Source organism: Bombus terrestris, chromosome 11 (genome assembly GCF_910591885.1).
Source record: "Bombus terrestris chromosome 11, iyBomTerr1.2, whole genome shotgun sequence".
In the NCBI taxonomy this organism is placed as follows: Eukaryota; Metazoa; Arthropoda; class Insecta; order Hymenoptera; family Apidae; genus Bombus; species Bombus terrestris.
The window spans coordinates 16,581,887-16,602,151 of NC_063279.1; the positions used below are offsets into that span (position 1 = coordinate 16,581,887).

At 36.4% G+C, this 20,265-nt stretch overlaps 1 protein-coding gene across 4 annotated transcripts in view; it reads left to right on the plus strand.

Annotated features, from left to right (window-relative positions):
• Positions 1 to 20,265, plus strand: part of LOC100650613 (protein real-time) — a 47,153-nt gene that overhangs the window by 10,310 nt on the left and 16,578 nt on the right. For all 4 annotated transcript variants that reach the window (XM_048409966.1, XM_048409965.1, XM_048409967.1 and 1 more), the window contains 4 exons: positions 2,934 to 3,062; positions 3,141 to 3,244; positions 10,866 to 10,942; positions 12,340 to 12,642. In XM_048409966.1, the coding sequence (XP_048265923.1) occupies positions 2,934 to 3,062; positions 3,141 to 3,244; positions 10,866 to 10,942; positions 12,340 to 12,642 (613 nt within the window). The remainder of the gene's footprint in view (positions 1 to 2,933; positions 3,063 to 3,140; positions 3,245 to 10,865; positions 10,943 to 12,339; positions 12,643 to 20,265) is intronic.

Here is a 20,265-nt window from a genome sequence, read left to right on the forward strand (position 1 = left end):
ACCTTATTTTATTATTATGGCACCTTACATTTCTACAGGTGTACCCAAGGTCTCTACCGAAATTTAACTCCGTTGGAATTTCTGTTCGTTGAAATGTCTATTTTGACCGGACTATAGTGTATTATTTATGAATGTGATTCTATTTTTTCTGCCTAAAGCGATCATTTGCTATCCATGGTTGCTTTGAGACTTTTATTCCTGGCGATGAGTAGAATACGTTATAATAAAAAATTTTTAACTTTGAAATTGATGCTCAAGGTCAATTTTTAACGAGCTATTTTTACAAATCTCCACTGTCCCGGAGATGTAGAATCACGCTATGGTGTATTTTTATATTTACTTTTTATAAACTCTTTTGTACACCAGCATTATAATTCCATATGTGTCATTATGATATTTCGACCTTATTCTACTTTATTGTTAACCTTCTGTAAACCTTTGGTTTTTGGAAAAATAATTTTTAAATTTTTTAAAAATTCTTTCAAAGTGATATTTCAGTAGAAAAGTTTCTTGTCTTCATATTACTTGTTATTTAATATGAATCATTAAAACGAATCATGTTATTTAAATAAAAAAAAAAATATATATATTACGCCTTCTGTTCTACCGTATATTATGGATGAATGAAAATCAAATCGAAATCTACATACTAATTTGAGAGTGGAATCGATTAAGAAATACTTTACTGTTGTATGATGGGAGCTTTTAATAGTCGCACTAAACCTGACATTTTTAAATCAGTTCCATTTGTGACAAGACACGTCTATGCGTTTACCTTTGTTCATACATTACTATAATATTAAGACATTTACAGAAAATAAGATAAACTTAGTAGGGATGTATTAAAGCATTTAGAATTATTATTTCATTTAGACTCTTGAAATAAAAAGAATCTGTACATTGTACGTTATAATGTAAAAATCTAATCAATTGTATATAATATCTTCTCGCTATGACTGATAAAAGTTGGCATTTGTATTATTACCCTTTCCATTGTATTTATTATTCTTTGATTTCGTGTATTTCATAAATAAAGCCACGAATCAGATTCAGAGTTTTAGTAAATATCGAACTAAATATTGTAACTAATCTTCGCAATTTTAAACGCGTACCGATAACCCCTGGGATCTGTCACTCTCTCGAATTTTCTAAGTGCCAACGGCTATGGTTCCGTATTTATTAGCATTCGAACGTCCAAGATGTACGTTCGCCCTGGCGACATCCGCTGCTTTTATCGCTTGCGATAAATTCGAATTGCGTATTTGCCTACGTCCTCGTTGTTACAAGTCGTGAACCCATTGTGCTATTTGTTTCACTATAAAATTTGAAAATCTTGTTTGTGCTGATGGTCATTGCAATAAAACGAAGCCGTCTAGCGGATTAGAAGAAGATGAAGATCTACGCCTCATTGACTTCCACACACATCCCGCCATTCTCGTTCCTAACTTACATTTTCACTATTATCGCGCTATCGAACATTTTTGAGTCCTTCGAGCTGGATCGGCAAAAGCGACGAAGACCCAGGCATCATGAACAAGCTCATCCAAGAGATTTGGCTTATGACTCGTGAGATGCTGTGTCTTGTAGAGAATGGCAAGAAGGTAAGCTACTCTAACCTGGTTTGGGCAAGGCTTGGCTGGAGAGCCTGAGAAAATCTTGGGAGCAGCGTCAGCATTTGAACTTGCAACTCCAACTGCAAGTTCCGATAATGGAACGAAATTACCTCTATTCCGCTAAGGAGGAGTTTCTGTCGATCGAGGACACCTATTGGGCAGCACAAGATGACCTCAGTAGTGTGATTGCAGCTACTAAGACGACTTCAACGCAAGACACGAGTGACCGAGACCAGTTGTCGCACATCGCCATTCTACTCTTCTTAGGGAAATACGCCGATTGGCCCGGTTTTGGTGATGTTTTTCAGATTCTTATAAGGGGAAAGGAGTAGCTCAATTTCAAAATGGGGAAACGTTGCAAAAACGTTATGATACAAACATATTATCGTGCAGAAGCTCTTGTCTGATTTTGTGACATTACCCCCCACCCTATCGAAGAGCTAACCGGTGATCTCTCTCGACTTCGTGATACAATAAACCGTTCTATTGCGACGCTTGCGAATCAGGGCTGACGGACCAAATAATGAGAAGATCTTCTTATCTACGTCATCACGCAGAGATTGGACAAGAAGATTCTCAAGGGATGGGAATTCTTCTTAGACCTCCCACTTGCTCCGAACTCGAAGCGTCCCTCAAGGCCCACATTCGATTTTTGAAAGCTGTCTACATCATAACTAACGTGACCTATCACACCCAATTTCGAACCCAGGCCTTGTACGTCATACACACGCGCCTGCTTCGGTGGGCCAAGCCGAGCGATGTCCGATGTACGGAGCTCAGCACGCGCTATATCGTTGCTCTGCATTTAACATCGCAGCATCGTAGAACGTATCATTCGTGATTGCATTTCTCTGCCCTTGCGGGAGAAGGGCCCAAGGCCCTTGTACGCGAGGAAATGTTCACCAACGTCGACCCGGTGACGCCACACAACTGTCTCGCGCGTTCAGCACAGAGTGCGTCGCTGACGGCACATTCTGACAACAACTTACGGCCATCATCACGGTTCAGTTCGGCGATTCTGCATGCGCTCATGCGCTATCAGACCAAGGATCCGAAGTATTGTTCGTTTTCGAAGCCTCGTGTAGAGTCTGTGTGTTCTGAAACAACATGTGTTTACCGTTGTTAATGGCCTCGATTCGGCACCCCGGTTCGACAGTCCGGTCGGTGATTGGAGGGTCGGATACCGGTTGACGACTCTATTATTTTACGTCTTTTGATTATTGGACATATTGCTGGAAACGGCATATAATAAGAAGATTCTATCTGTATGTTATCAGTTTGCCACATCAAGACTAATGAATAAACATGGTATATTTACAGGTTCATCCTGAAAATCCAGAATGGACGTGTTTTGAACAAACTGCAAGTTTAGATATTAAAAACTTCTTTGGTTTTGAAAACTCAATGGAAAAATTAGCGATGAAACAATATGCTCAAAATATTGCAAAGGTGATACTTTTTTCACTAAATTGTTTTTCGGTAACCTTTATTATTTAAATAAAAGGTTACTAATAAAAATCATTACAGGGCAAGGAGATAATTGAATACTTCATAAATCAATTAAAAGAAGAGGGTATTGTATATGTACCTCCATGGAAGGATCCAAATGATATATCTGAGAAAGATGAAGGGTAAGTTTGAATAAGTATGTTTTCAGATTGATATAAATTATTAAATCGTTCAAAAAGAAGAAAACACACAGTAATGACAACTTTATAAACTTTATTATATAAATTGATAAGAATGTTTTTAATGAATTGAATAACAGAAATAATTTTGGTTAACTAAGTTACACACATCTTATAATGTTGCTTAGTTAGTTATTTGGGTTGCCTTATATTCGCTTTGTGTAATGACTACCAGAGGTCAGGGATATTTTGGTTGACTTTTAAATATCAGTAACTACTAAACACAATCTCAAATGTAACTTTTTTATTCTCTAGTTCTCTGCTACTTTAGCTTGTAAGAAACTCTTTCTTACTTGGAAGATCGAACGAATTTACTTGTAAGTGAAGTACGATCGCAATTATATGAAGAACCTCGATCGAAGAAATTATTAATACAGTCACAAGGCTCTTCATATAATTTCGATTGGACTTTGCTTCAAGCAAGTCTGTGTGATCGCCCAATTAGATTTCATTCGCCTTGTTCTCGAGATTACCTATGTAGTTATTCAGAGAAAAAGTACAATTTTAAATGCAAGAATTTTATTATTATAGTACCGCTTTTTTATAATCTTTGATGTAATCTTTTATCTTAAAATACTCTTAACCTCCTTATAACAATTATTTAATTATAAACGACTATATACTCTTGTAACAAACTCATAATTATCTGACAATATAAGCCTATTATAGAATCTGGCGAACGTCTGAAAGCTTATCTATTTTTCTGCAGTTTGTCTAATCATGTTAAGATCCAGTCTGTTCGACCGTTCGCGGAGAGATGCGTTCGCCGTAGACCGCGTCAACGAAAATCGTAAATTCTCATTACGATTCGATAATCAACACCACGAATTAGTCGATCTCCTATTTCGATTAGAATATTAGAGATGGTTGACTGATTATAACACCGAAGTAACAGGTTATAATATATACTTTATTCCAAAAATGGACGGAAGTGAGGACAAGGAGATCATTAGGATCCGTGGAGATTGGCGTTAATGATCGGGAATTAAGAATTGCTTCGATCTGAACGATAAGGGTATTAAAATCTCTTCCACCATAGATCGAAATTATCAATTAACGCCTGTACAGGAGCTACATTAACTCCAGGAATCCGTAACAGGTACAGAAGCGAGATGTGCTCGATCATTAAACACCGCTGAAGCAAGTTATACAGACGTTATCGCCGCTCTCAAGGATGGATTCGATTGTCCACGACAAACTTGTTTACGTCACTTGTCTGCAATGCAGAACTATCCTAAATTGACCAAAAAGACACCGGAAACCTTAACAAATTTAATCGACACTATCAAACACCATCTCAGCTCATTGAAAAACTTAGGTGACCCTGTCACGTCAAACACCATTATCATAGGACTCTTCCTTTCCAAATTAAACCAAGACACCATTCAACAATGAAAACAACAAAGAAATACCTCCATGCATTCGTTTATTAGACTTCCTGGGAATAAGGCAAACTGTACCATAACAACATTCATAGCAACTCAGACAAGACGAGCGCCAGAACCATACTATCCTCTATGACAAGGCGATCTACGGGGGCACGCATTCACCGCTGCGCATTCTCCGTCGACATGCCCAGTCTGCCAGGGATCACGGAATGTGGGCCTGCGACACCTTCAAGACAAAATCAGTCAACGAACGTCAAAGTCGTCAAGAAAACATACTTGTGCACCAATTGCCTAGGGAAAGGGCACTTGGTTTTTCATTGCCCTGCTGGATCCTGTCGCTTGTGCGAAAATTGTCACTACACGCTTCTACATCGGGACGAAGCTCACGTTAAGAATCGGCCGATCACAACCCGCCGATCGCCTACACGTTCTTCAACACATTCTTCGAAACCCCGTCCGACACACCCTTCGACACCGCCACGTGTTTGGAAAATCCTAAGAACCTTATCCAGTCCGCAACGACGAAGAAGACAATGACTACGAAAATCGACGACTGCTAGAAGAACCGAATCACTAACAACCTTCGCATCAGAACCACTACATAACGGCCTATTAGTCACGATTCAAATCAATATATTAAATGACTAAACCCAATCAGTCGAGCACGACTCGACACCGGTTCTAACATGAATTTCATGACCGAAAGTCTAGCAAATTCACTTTTGCTCATGCAAAGGAAATGTTCGGTTCCCATTGGAGTTCTCGACACCTTATCAACGACTGCTAGATGTTACACAACAACCACAATCAACTCCACGGACAGCACATACCCACGCACATTGACGTTCCTGATTATTCCAACCATATCGACATTGATTCTAGATAAACCTATAGATCGATCGACAATCCAAATACCTAGGAATTTCCAATTAATCGATCCAAGATTCCATATACCAGTCCTGATCGATATCGTATTGAGCGCGAGATCCACACTCGCGTCGCTGTGTGTCGGTCAAATAAAACTTAATTATTCTAAAAACCCTGATCTGCGTCTGCAGAAAACGCGATTCGAATGGGTCATCGGAGGAGCCCAGTCTTCCATTCAACGGTAAATATCTTTCACGCCTCCACGACGGATCTATAGATGGACCTCGCACGCTTCCGGAAAATTGATGAAGAACCACCAACGAAACATCTTTCAGAGCCAGATCAACGATGTGAGGAACACTTTCGAAGCCAAGTCCAATGCACCAGCGAAGGGTGATACAACTAGTGGTTCTTTGGTAACGGGTGCTTCCCGCAGATAAAAATCCATACAGTACCCGGGTCCCCTGGACCAATTGGGGTTGGGTAAACGCCCAACCATCGCACAAGGCACCCAGTGCCTTGCTTCCTGGATTAGCTAAGCCTGCAGGGGCTGTCACTCGTCTCAGGTCGAACGGGGCACTTTCTAAGCCCTCCCGTCTCCCAGGACGGTTCCGGAGCAGGTGGGACGCTGCTCACCCGCCGAAGGCCATTCGTTGGAGCCAATCACCTTAATTCGGCCCTCTTGCCAGCATCTTGGCCATCAACCACTGCCACCACGAGTCCATACCCATTATTTGGCCGAGCAGAGGGGTCGCTACTCCCTCCGGGCTGTAACTCGACCCGCCCGTGGTACCAATCTTAGTCGTTGGTGGGACTATCGTGTGGATGTACGGCCACGTCACTACCGGCCCGGCGACCTGCTAACCGAGCTCGGCAGTTCCAGATGGGACTCACGTAAGCGGGGTCCACAGGGTACTTGCGTACCCTGAACATACTCCGACAGTCCCATCCTTGGCATCAGGATCGTGGGTGCGCTACTACCCAAGGCCCCGTAGAGAGAGTGTAACCGTACTTAGACGCTTTACACCTCCGGCGACCTTCCCTGCGGTGTACATAGGGACTCACGTAAGCGGAACGCTTGTCCCGACGGTCCCCCTGGCTGCGGGAACGTGGGTTTGCCAGCCCCCATAGGCTCGCAAAAGCGAGCCCTCCCTGCGAGACGAAGGGTGATACATCGTCGCGTTCCATTTAACGAATAGCTTCCATTGCTTGGGTCGTCTAAAACAATTGCGATGACACGACTCGCCTCTCTCTACCGCCGATTCGAACGAGATAAATAATTTGAAACTGAGTATCGGGCCGTCATTCAAGAATATCTGGGTTTGAGGCACATGACCAGGATTATAACAGACCGCCCCTCAGAGAACGGATGTTGTCTGCCACATTACAGTATCATCAAGGAATTGAACCAAACTACAAAACTCCGCGTCGTGTTTGACGGATCTGAACCAAGCACCACCGGAATTTCTTTAAACGACACTCTGCACACAGAACCGAAGTTGCAGGAGAACTTATTCGATATCCTCTTGAGATTCCGCCCTCACCAATACTTTCTTACTGACGATGTGGAGAAGATGTACCGACAGTTCTTCGTGCGTCTAGAAGACCGAAGATATCAACAAATCAAAACACAGTGACGTTCCTGTTGTCAGCAGCCCCGTATCTAGCAATCAAGTGATTCAAACAATTAGCGGACGATGAGAGTCAGCGATTCCCGCTAGCCGCGAGATTTTTCGTTCATTGGAATTTGGTGGAATCCTGAGGATAAAACAAGTGCTGAAAAGAATTTTGCGTTTCCTAGTTGTGTTAAAATGTCGTCTATATCAGGTAAAGGGTAAGCGTCTTGTTCTGTGAGTTCATTTAGTTTCCTAAAATCAATAACTATCTTCCATTTCTGTTTTCCTGAGGCGTCTAACTTTTTCGGAACTACCCATACCGGAGAGTTATAAGGGGATTCGGATTCTTCTATAATATTTTTCTTCAACATGTCTCCTATTTGTCACGAAATCTCGTCTCGATGACATTCCGGTAGTCTATACGATCGTGTGTTAATAATTTTGTCTTTGGTTAACGAAATTGTATGCTGAGTTAAATTAGTACAGGGCAAAAGGTCGGTTCCTAAATTAAAGATGTCAATATAGTGAAGAATAATCTTTTCGATGGATTCACGGATTGGTTTTTCAATGCGATCTGTTCTCACTAGGCTTTTTAGTATTGATACGTTGGAAACATCATGAGAATTTTGAATATTGTTAGAAATTTCAATGCTTTGCTCACCAGTGTTGATAAAATATACTTTAGTTGGTTTGCCTTCCAGATAGATTGTTTGAACTCTGTTTTTTCCAGGAGTCAAGTGGGTTGTCAAGTTGGTTTAAAAATAAAATGGTTTTGACACTTAGTCGGATTTTGTCATTGGATATTGAATAGTTATACTTCTCTAAACATGGTAACCCAATGATTCCGTCTTCGATAATAGGGAAGTTGTTCGGTACTATGTGAAAAATGTGATTTTGTCCAAAAATTCGTTTCGTTACGTATTCGTTCGTTTCGTATTTGTCTCGTCCCATGTGTGGAGGAGCGGATAGCGTTTATTATGCTCGTGTTTAAGTATTCCATGGCTGTTTCAATATCTTCATTTGTTTTTAGAGAAATTAAGGCTGATGTTGAATGATTAAAGATTTCTCTAAAGAGCTGCCAGTTGGTGAATTGGTTATGAATAAAGCCATTAGGTGAATTTTCGATAATTGTTGAGCTAATTGTTGCAATAACGAGGGAATGGTCTGAAGAGAGTTCCGCCGAGGAGTTGATTTGGACATATCTTGGCGAGATATTTTTAGTTATAAAGAAGTCAAGTAAATCAGGTATTTTGTTAATGTCAATGGACCAGTAAGTGGTTTCATATGTGGTGAGGTAGTTGAGTCTGTTAGTGTTTATGCTATTCAAGAGATTTTTGCCCCTTACTGTGATAAGTCTGCTGCCCCATTGGGTATGTTTGGCGTTATAGTCTCCTCCAGCTATGAATCTATTGCCCAGAGCATCAAGAAAGTTTTGAAATCCTTCTTTAGAAATGGAGTGTCTAGGAGGACAATATACTGCCAAAGTGGTGATTGTACCATGGCAATCGTCTATCGCTACGTTTGTAGCTTGAAGATAGTCCTTCTGGAACGATGGAAACTCGTAATGCTTAATGCTGGCTTTGATGATAATTGCGGTGCCACCGTGGGCCTTTTAGTGGGTAATTTTTGTCGGTAAAGTGAGTTTCAGATATGAGCATTACGTCGATTTGCTATTGTTTTAAGAAGAGTTCTAGTTCGTATTTGTGTTGAACTAGACCGTTGGCATTCCAAAGAGCTATGCGTCTTGATTTTATTTTGCATTGGGACGTATTAATTTATCCATGATGAGTGTTAATAATGATAGTAAGTTATTAATTTCTTCTGATTGTTTCTCGATTAACTTTTCGAGTCTAGAGAAGTTATCCGTGTTTTGTGAACTGGGAATACTATTTTGAGAATGGTCACTATGGATTTTCGGATTGTTTTGATTTCCTTGAACTGCTTGGGCATAGGAGATTGAAGGAGTAGAGAATTTTTTAGGACTGAGTACTTGGTTGGTTATCTCTTTGACTCTGGGTTTAGGATACTTATTTGTGTACAAGGTTTTGTAGGCTGAGCAACCTTTATAGTTCACAGGATGCTCTCCTTGATAGAGGATGCACTTCGCAGGGGTTTCTGAAGATTTAGTACACTGATCAGTGGGGTGAATACCTGCACATTTAACGCAGCGGAAATTATGGTTGCAATATTTCTGCGTGTGACGGTATCTTTGGCATCTTTTACATTGTACTACCTCTTTTTTTATAAAAGGAGATTCGAATTTTACTACTGAGTTCATTAGTCGATTGATGCCGTAAATTTGTTTATTGTTTGGCCTTTGTTTTAAGTCAATGAAAAATAAGGATAGCGGGTTTTTCGAGATTCTATGCCTTATGTTGCTAATGTTTGTTACTTCATGGCCGTGTTTTAGGAGTTCGGACTTCAGTTCATCTAAGTTAGATGAGTGGTGGATGTTGCGTAGTACCACACGAAAAGGTCTTTCTTGTTTGAGTTGATATGTGTGGAAATTTGCGTTCAAAGTTTTTAGTAACTTTGTTAATTTTCTATAGGAGTCTGGGTTAGTCGACAGAATTTTAACTTGGCTATTATTTATTTTTAGTTTGTAATCCTCTTTGTTGATATCTTTGTCAATGGACTTTATCATTGTTTGGATGTCGATGACATCATCAATGAAGATAGTTGGAGGAGGGGGATTTTTTTGTATATGTTGGTTAGTTTCAGCTGCGTCCATGGAGTCGTTTGTGAATTCTAATATTGCGAATCCATTGAAGGTGGTTGCACGGCTTGTTGACTGTTCGTTCTGGCTAGTGTTTGTGTGTGTTAACTGTTTCTAATTTACGTTTTGTATGTTTTTTGTGTCGATTGAAAGGAGGGATATATTGTCCTTTTGCCACAGAGGAGGTAGAGCGGTGCAGTTATAGTTTTGCTCAAGAGAGCCTGATCGAGATATTTTGTCCTAGTTAATTCGAGCTAGTTAATTCAATTTAAAATAACTAGTCGAGAGGCTATGATTCGGGCCAGAGATTAGGAGAGTTGGAATTTTTCACTAGTAAGTTAGGAAACACTTGGTTTATGTTTGTTTCGATTCACTTTCGACGGATGGGCGTCACTAGATCACTCAACAGGAAACTGATGACGTATATCATTAACCACTAGATTCACAATTTAAATTAATTTTTGCTTTTATTTCTCAAAAATACTTGTTCAATTTATGGATACTGAAACGCTTTAACTTACTAACTAAAGTTTACTGTTTGATTTGTGGACAGTGTAATGCTCCAATGCTCTTCTTTTTTAATTCTGACCGTTGTGATCTCTAGCAGACAGGATAGGGGATTGCATGAGTAATCTTGAGAACGAGATGGATAAAATATCTTTATATTTTTAATATTTTTTTTATATTTTATATTTTAAAACGTATTATTTAATAATAGATGACGATTATGTGTACAGTGAAACTTCAAACAGTTGTTTGTCTATTCATATTTAATTTGAATTAGCAAGATATATGTATTTAAGTTAATACTTATTGTAATATTACTAGGCTGTGAACATAGAACCACCAGGGAACAGTAAGCGGTAAGCGGTAAAATTGACATTTGGAGCATTGACATTGGTTGTGCCATCGTTTATTTTTCCGCTTACTGCTCGATATGTTCACGGTTTTATGTATTTATTATTTTTTATGTTTAGAGATATTGAAAAAAGTCAAGAATCTCTTGATCCAGAAGAAACTTATTCTTGCGCGGATAACAAATTACAAAATAGAGGTATGTTATATTTTTCTATGTTATTATATGTAATATTTACAAATTTAGCTAATAGTTTTGAAAAACAAAATGTTAGAAAGAATGTAGATTTTAATACAATTGAAATCTGATAAAAAATAACTGTAAACAAAAAATGTATGGTCGTAAAAACTTTGTAAATTTAATTGTATTAATTATTTTACTTGAATGAAATTATTCACGCATGAGACAGAATCAGTACAATTTAGAAGAAGATACATAAAAATTGCGACAAGTAGTGATTCTTTTGAATAAATGGAGAGTTTTCTATAAGCATTAAACGTAAAATTATAGCAAATTTACCATTGTAACAAATGAAAATAATTTCCTTACAGGTGAAAAAACTTTCTTTATATTTGGATAGTCTTGGAACTACGGAAATCATTGTTTTTAATTTTGTTCCCTTAGAGTTTACAAGAACTTCCGTTTCTATATACAACTTAAACTAACGTATTTATATCTAACTTAAGACTAGACTCCATTATTCGCATTTACGCAATATTTACAATTTGTACAGCTATTATATCAATATGGTGTTCGCAATGTTTATAACTTTATCGCTTTTATCATCACTCGCTTCGTCATCAGTTTCTTCTACCTTCTTCCCTTCCCCGCTTCATTTTCTTCTATCTTATTCTATTTTTTATTTATCGCGATTCTATCTTACTTCCATCTACTACCTATTTTTCCTCTTTTTCTAACTTCTGCCTCCTATTTACTTTTCTCTTTCAATACCTATTTGTTTTGTCTCTTCTACCTTCTTATTCTTACCTTATCATCAGAATCTATTATTTGAATATAATACCCAAGCTTGTTTCAAATTATATTTCTCTCAATAGATTCTAGAGTGTAGTATACCTGTTTTTTTTTTCATTTGTTGTGGGGTTGTGTCAGGAGAGAAAGCTTTTTAAAAGGGTTGGTTTAGGTAAGCTATGTGGAGAATTGGTCTGTTTACATTTCATGGCACGTTAGGAGATTTATATTGTTTAGTTTCATTTTTGCTACATCTTCTTGTTTAAGGGAAGCATTTCAGAACTACCAATGTTCCTCCTCTATTCACTATTGATCATTTTATTCCTTTGTCTATCACATATCCTGTAGTTAGTGTATCTTTATTCTACATTCACCTGCAGAGAATTAATAACATCAAGCTGTACCTCTTTTGTTCCTTTTTGTGTCCGTATTGATTAATATTTAATTCGTTTGTTTAAAATCTTATAGACGCTTTTTGAGCTTCTCTTGGATGCTTTAGGAGATTAAGAGATGGTATATTAACATATTAAAACAATGCTATTTGCTGAATTAGTTATTCATGATATAAATATTTAAATATATTAATTTAAGTCATTAAAACTTACTACATATACTTTGTATTTTAGAAATGCAGTTATCTTCAGATTACATAGAAAGATACTTAGGAAAGCTTGACATGATGCAAGAAAGCAAACTTATTCAGTTGAGACAAAGCATAAAGGAATTAAGGGGAAGTTCAATACCTGGAGATGCGACTCTTCTAAGATTTTTAAGGGCTACTGAATTTTCAGTTGAGAAAGCAAAGGAAATGCTAACACAGACATTACATTGGAGAAAGAAGCATCAAATTGATAAGCTACTTGAAGAATATGACATACCACAAGTAGTGAAAGATTATTTTCCTGGTGGTTGGCATCATTTTGATAAAGGTATCGTTTATTTTTATTAATGTTTATAATGATACAAATTTTTTATTATCTTCAAAAAAATTAGATATATTATAATTAATTATAATATGAAGTAGATACCAAATATCAATAAAGTATATGGTAATAATATTACCCTAGATATTTCATATATTTTTTAATAGTATATATTTTGTTACATTTGTCTATTACTTTCTTTATTGTATTATATATCTTAAAGACACACAAAGATATAAAATGATATTAATCAATGAAATAAACATTTTCTCGTAAAATATTATATATAGAATAGACTGAGATCGAAAGTAATAATTTTATTTTGAAATACGATTTCATAAAAGCTGTTAGGGTTAAAATTGTCAGTAAAGAATAGACACGAGAAAAAATATCATAAGCCCCTTGCAGTCTGAATTTTAATACTATATGAAGTCAATAATAATGCAATTGTAATTTTAAAAGATTTCAAACTATCCAATTAACCCTCAAACAGCGAAGGATATTAATTCCAATATATGGAAATATTACATGTTTATTACTTTCTAAGATACATTATTATATATTATGTATTTTTCTTCTTTTTATTATTATTATGATTATCATTATGCAATAATATTAGAAACTATAACAATTTAATTTTTTTTAGTGAATTGTAAATATTATCATGTAAGCGTAAAAGGTTCACGCTGGATCTAGGATAGCAGTGTGGGAAAATATGCTCGTCGAAGTTCTTTACTTACAAATTTAATCTTTCTTTTCGTTCTTTGCTTTTTTAATCTTTGTTTCTATATTTACTTTTACTCTTATATCCCTTGTGATTATACATTTGATAAAGTTTTAATTTAACCACGAAGCATAAAGTTAAGTGTTCTTCATTGTTTACCGTAATTTATGTTTGCTTATTAAATTTTGCTCTTCGTATAAATCGCATCTCAAATCTGTCACCATCATAAAGTGGAGCTTTTAAATGTCTAATTTTGTTGTGTATCTATCTTTAATTTTTACGAGACATAGACCATTAATAGCAAATAATTTCATATTATGCAATTTACTTTTGTTCATCAAACATATTTTTTCCATAATTTGCATTGTTCTTAATATTGCCATTAGTCTTGTCGCGTATAATATTTAAATCTAACTGTTCAAAATCAGTTGCAGACATTTATTTTATTAAAGATAAATTTATTTTTCGCCCAATTAGTAATTCAGCAGGAGCATATGTATTGAGTACTTCTATACCACGAACAATTTATTGTCAATTAAATATCAGCCAATCTATATTGCCAATCTTTACTATAGCCACTTTCAGTTACCGATAATAGGTTCTTTAAGAAACTTATTACCTTTTCAATTCGATAATTTGGCTTACTGTAATTAAAATGTAATTCAATATGGTTTTCTTCACAAAATCACTTAATATTCTACTACAGAAAGAAAAAGACCTTGATACGATTGATGATGCGATTGGACATTTTAAACATATGTTGGAAATCAGGTAGGGAATAACTCGTAATTACAGAACAAAGGTATTTATTCTGTAACGCAGGTACACAATATGTATTGTAACACTGAACTTGTAATGGCAAGTAATGAGTTCGAATCTCACTTGGTGACGTTCGGATAGAATCTGACGTGCAGGAAAGATGTTGGCGAAAGGGCGGATTTTGGGAAATGAAACTATTGGTTCGTGAAATTTGCGGAGGTGAGGAAAAGCGATTTTTTATTGAATATTTGGGAAGAGAGGTGGTGGTTTAATTGGAGAAAGTTGGAGTTTTATAGGGCGGTTATTTATGGGGCTGCAGGGCCTAATCCGCTCGGGCTCGAAAAGGTCATATTTTGGAGATGATGGAAAACAGAATGGGTTGAATAAACAGTGGAAATAGAAAATAGTATCAGTAGAAATAGACAATATAGATAGAGAGCAGGGATTGTTATTTATGATCACGTTTGTTGGGTCTCCAACAACTTCGCCTACTTAGACGATAGCATAAAATTAAGATAAAGATTTGATTTACATGATGTAGATTCTGTACATATTCACATATGTATACAGCTAACGTTACAACTAAGTACTAGCGCAAGAAGGAATGTTATAATGGTAGGGGATATTTAATGATCATAAAAATGTTTGGAGGGGATGATAAGAAATTACAATAACAAGAAACTTATGATCAACTAATATTATTATAATAACAACTTAAGATAAAACAATGACAATAAAGATATTAAAACTAGATTGTGTTCATAGGAATTAAAGCACAATAAATGACTAGATACTTTAAAATTTTATGTCTAAGAAACGAGACTTGTAAGAGATAATAATCCGATTGATAAGAGTATGGATAATAATTACATAGTGTAATCGATAACGCGACATTTGACAGAACGATACAATTTGTATACTTGATTTTGAAAGAAATGAATAAATGAATTAGATTAAACAGCAGCTTAAAATCGAAATTCTAGTTAATGGTAATAGTTTAAGACTAAGTGTTATAACATACAAAGGTGGTAATACATTATATTTAGAGTGTGATTACAGTGGCTATTGTGACTAGGTTGCTCCGATTGGTCAAAATTAGCAGGAATGTCGGATCCAACCGATGTACGTGAGGCGAAGCGATGCAACAATCACTGTCCGTAATATTAATTGTAGAGATATAGTACGTCATGTTTTTATCTGTCATACCTTTTTGATTCTAGTATATGGAAATTGATGTAACTTTTATATAGTCCTTGTAGATATAGTATTCCGATTTGTTGTAAGATTATATGCTTCGTGCGTTCTTCGTCTCCCCCGCAAAGAATGGTAAGAGTTGTTGGTTGTGTGTTACGTAGATCGAATGATTGTAACTGACGTATTTCTAAATTTCAGGAATTCGGCTTACGTAGGATAATAGTGATCGTACTTCGCACGTTGATTCGTTGTGTTGCTTTGCTTACGTGTAAATCGGAGCATACGAATTTATACGTTCCCACATATAGTGGATTTCGTACTCGTATTCGTTTAATTTAAAGCGCCAACAGACTAGTTTTGAAGTTGGGTTTTTATAATTAAACGAACACTGTTATGATCTGTGATCTGTATATAGATAGGATGTAAAATATTTTACAGAGTTTATTATGGTCAGTAGTTTCTACGTCGAATGATTCTGTCTGAAAATATGCGATAGACAGAGTTTAATCATTCCGTATCTGGGACAGTACACCACTAATTCTGACGTTAGATACATCGCATGTTAGTGTAAACGTTTCCGAGAAGTTAGAATATTGTAGCAATAATTTTTTGTGTTTTAGAAAGCTCCCTCCTATTCATTTTTCCATATATCCTTCCATTATGTCCTTTTATAACAAATACGTCAATGTTTTGGTAATTACAGAAAAATTTTGTATACATTTTTTGCAGTATCCTACCATACTGAGAAACATTTTAATGTCTGTGACTTAGTAAGCGTGGTATGTTGACAATAGTTACAATCTTTCTCGAATTTTTTGGCTCCACTCCCTTATCAGAGATTCTGTAGTCTAAATATTTGAATTGCGTCAGGAATTCGTACTTATCTGGTTGGAGCTTCAAATTATTTTCGCGAAGTCTGAGAAAGACGTTATTCAGTTTCTGGTTATGACCATGTAAAGTTGAACTGTATATCACTATATTGTTGAGGTATACAAAACCTCATACAATTGGTTAGTTTTGTTAAACATTATTCTTTTGAAACCATACAGGAACATTTTTGAGGCCGAAAGGCAAAGTCGCAAAGGTCCGTCGGAATTCAGGAGATGGAACTTGTTTTCTTTCGTTTGATTTATTTATGATGATAATAAGGGAGGTATCTTGATTCCGAACTCTCACAACCGCGCATGGAACCAATAGAGAGTAGTTATCGGCTAATTGTCGGAGCGATATGATCACTTCCGCGAGATCCAGGGTTCCATCCTAGGATTGATCGTTATGAACGTAGTAGGCGATTGAAGTGTATTGTATTAAGAAATACTGGCACTGTGAAAGGAATAGGTCTCATTGAAATAGTAAAATAAGTAATACGATAAGATACAGTAAAAGATAAATCGACTATGTATTTTCGTGATCTAAGAAAATCAGAGGTGAGTTAAATGGAACATGTAAGGAGGAGCCTAGAACTTGCAATTTTACGTCTAATTTTACTTTATGAATCTCGAGGTCGATGACTGTCTTTTCTATTGTATCGACTTGAATTTGACTCGGATATTATGTAAACTAGGTCGTCGTCTCCAAAGGGGATATTATATGCGCATAGAGAAATTTGTTAAAGCACTTCGTAACGTAGCTTTACGTTACGAAGCTTGGCACTTTCTGAAAATTTTGACTTTCGAAATCCACGTCCGCATACTTATCAGAAGGAACATTAGCAGAAGTAATATCTTGAATCTATTGTCTGTTGTTATTGTATTGTCTTTTCCTGCACTCGTTTATTAAATGTAGTTGTATTGTTTGAAGCAAGTTGTTTGGGGCTAAGCTCGTGGGATTGGTCGTTTACGAATCTACTGTTATAACTATTAAGTCTTTACGAATTTTCTGATCTTTAATTCAAGGCGTTGTAATAATTTGGTTGTGGATTTTCATACCACAGGCGTAACGCCTTTTCCTCTGTAACAGCAGTTATAAGAGCATAGGTATTTGTACGAAACTGCGATATATTTTTAACATTTGCGGCATGGATCCGTGTGATGGATAAATTTATTTACAGTCATATCGTTTACCATCGACAATCATCCTATTTAAAGTCTTACCATCGGTACTAATATGAGTAATGAGTGCCTAAAATCCAGGATGATCTTCTAGTCGCTGGTACAATTGAGAAACGTCCTCGTCTCGCTCTTGTCCGATAATAAAGTTTTCTTATTCTGATATAGGCTAATTAAAAGTGCAGAAATTTCTGACGCTAAACCGCAATGAATATCAACTTGTTCACTAGCTTTGCCGGGAATCTTACTCTTTGCGAATAACAAAGAGGTCCGGTAAACCAAGCTATTTTGTTAATACTAATTGATCTCAATGATAGGATATAATTAAATTTCTTGTACTACATTACGTAGGTATAATGCCAGAAAAACAGACCGGAATCTCTATATTACTGGAGTCTCTATATTATAACTAGAGATTATATTATGACTAGAGCAATCTTTTCTTGTAATCGATGTGGTAGAATATACTGCGATCGCTGTTCTGATTAAACGTTTAAACGTCGGAACTCACTGTGTAGCTTTTACCTCTGTTTTCGTCTGATAATCTACTGGATCTGTGTGCGGGTTTCAAAAGTTGTAGAATGTGAATCTTGCCTCCGTTTGTAATTTTACCTTCGGTTCTATGTCACAATTTAAATTGTAAACCACGAATAGTGCGATATTATTCATTTCAAAGTTCCAACAAATTTCGCAGAATGTCGAATCCAATGTCCTACCGACTGCGTCTATTTTATGTTGCAGTCCAGATAGGGAATAACTGTTAATTATAGAACAATGGTGTTTATTCTGGTATACGATATTTATTCTATCACCGAACTTGTAACGACAGAGAGTGAGTTCAAATTTCGCTCGGATAAAATCTGACACGAAACGGTGTTGGTGAGAGCGCTGATTTTAAGAAATGAGACTATTGGTTCGTGAAATTTATTGGATAATCTATAATTTATTTCCGAGTTGTTCTACGCTTGTTTTACATCGTTCCAAAGAAATGATTTATCTCAAAAGGTTCCAGAAATAACCCTCAAAAAGTGAATTTTTGATCAGTCCCTATTTTTTTGAAAATCGAACATGTGGAAGTTGTTCTGGATTGTTCTAGCTGTCACAAACATTGTTTCAAAGTATTATTTCAATATCATATTTAATTTAGGAAATAATTTGGGAAAGCTGTACCCATAAAGCAATGGACATTTCTCTTCATTTTAAAAGTAATGATATACAGTAAAGGATCCTTCTTTGGAACACGTACTTACACCTCTAGAACAAGCCAGAATAAAAATTTGGAAATCGAAACATAAATATAAAGGGTAACTTTATTATCGACGCCATTCGTTAACGATATTTTTCAATTTTTTCGGGAACGGAAATTGTTCCAAGCTTGCCTGTTTTGAACAATTACCTACGCCACTAGAACAACTCTATTATATATATATATATTTTTTTTTAAGAAGAAAATGCAATTACGCATACCCAGGTGCGCTAGCGTGTCCAACAAATTTTTTAGACCTTGTTTACGTAGAAGCCGTCTGTTGGGACTTTTCAGGCTATCTTGGATATAATAGTCCGATAAGACCTCCGCCATGGGTCCCTATCCAACGTGACGCAAAATTCCTTCCATCCTTTTTTTCTTTATTTTCGCGAATCTTCTTACTAAGCTCTTTTCTTTAAATTCTAAATTCCTCAATCAATTTACCCGCGTCCTGTAATCCTCTTATTTTGTGCTCTCTGAGCTTTAAAGTTTAAACGCCTCCCCCCTAAATACCTTTAGTTCTTCACACCACCGATAGTTTCTACTTGTTTTCTTATAGCAGGATAAACTTTTTTTATTTCGGAGGCACATGTCGTTTCTACAGTAGCCTGGAAACATTCTGCATGTGCCTCTTCGTCGTTTGAATTATGAATAAATAAGTTCCGATAATTGAAGTCAAATTTTAAAATAAAATTATCTGCATCCATCTGCTTGCCCTTCATTAAAATTTTGTCTGTTTCTATCCACTGAACGGTTTCCTCTACTTTTACTATAATTGCTTTCGGTCTATTTCTTCTGCTAGTTATCTCCCCTTCTTTTCTCTTTTTTACCTTTCTAATATTAGGTCATCCCATAAATTCGTTGCGTTTTTCGAGCGATTATATATGTTAAGATTGTTTACATACCTTTCAGTTTCATGAAAAAATGTAATGCCCCTCTCGTTGTACAACTTCTTCCCATTTTTCAAGTGCATTGGTCCCTTATCGCCGTATGTTTATAAATCGACACATGAAATGTATACACAAAGTCGGCACGAACTTATGGGATGACCTAATACTATTTACCTCTATTATTCCAATATTTTCTATTTCTTTCCTTTTTCTCCTCCTTCTTTCCTGTATTTTCCAATCTCCGGTATCATCTTCTTGCGTATCCTCATTTCCGGCGTTTACTCTACATACATCGGCGCATGTGGCTTCACCCCTTTTTACTCTTTTTCTATTTTCTTCTTTCTTCTCCTGGGCTGGTGAGATTTACTTTCTTTTTGCCGCTTCGATCATTTTTTGCCATCTACTCATTTGAACTTCTTTGCTGTTATTCATTTCATCTGTATAGCGTGACGATGTCTGTGTCATTGTAGTTTTGCTTTCGGAGATTACTCTCTTGTCCGTCCTACGACTCGTTGTCTTTCTTCTCCTTGGCTTGCTTGTCCATTCAATCAGTGATATAGCATACCCGTCTATCATTCTTTCGATTTTAGCTATCTCCGAGTCCTTTTCTTACATCAGATGTATTCGTTTTTTTTCTGTTTTTTAGGCTACCAATGCTTTCCACTGCATCCATCAGTATCTGGGTTAGACGCCTCAGCTCACCTACTTTTATAATTATTGACTCCTCGTCATCTACTAATGTGGTTTTATCATCTTTCCCACTATCTA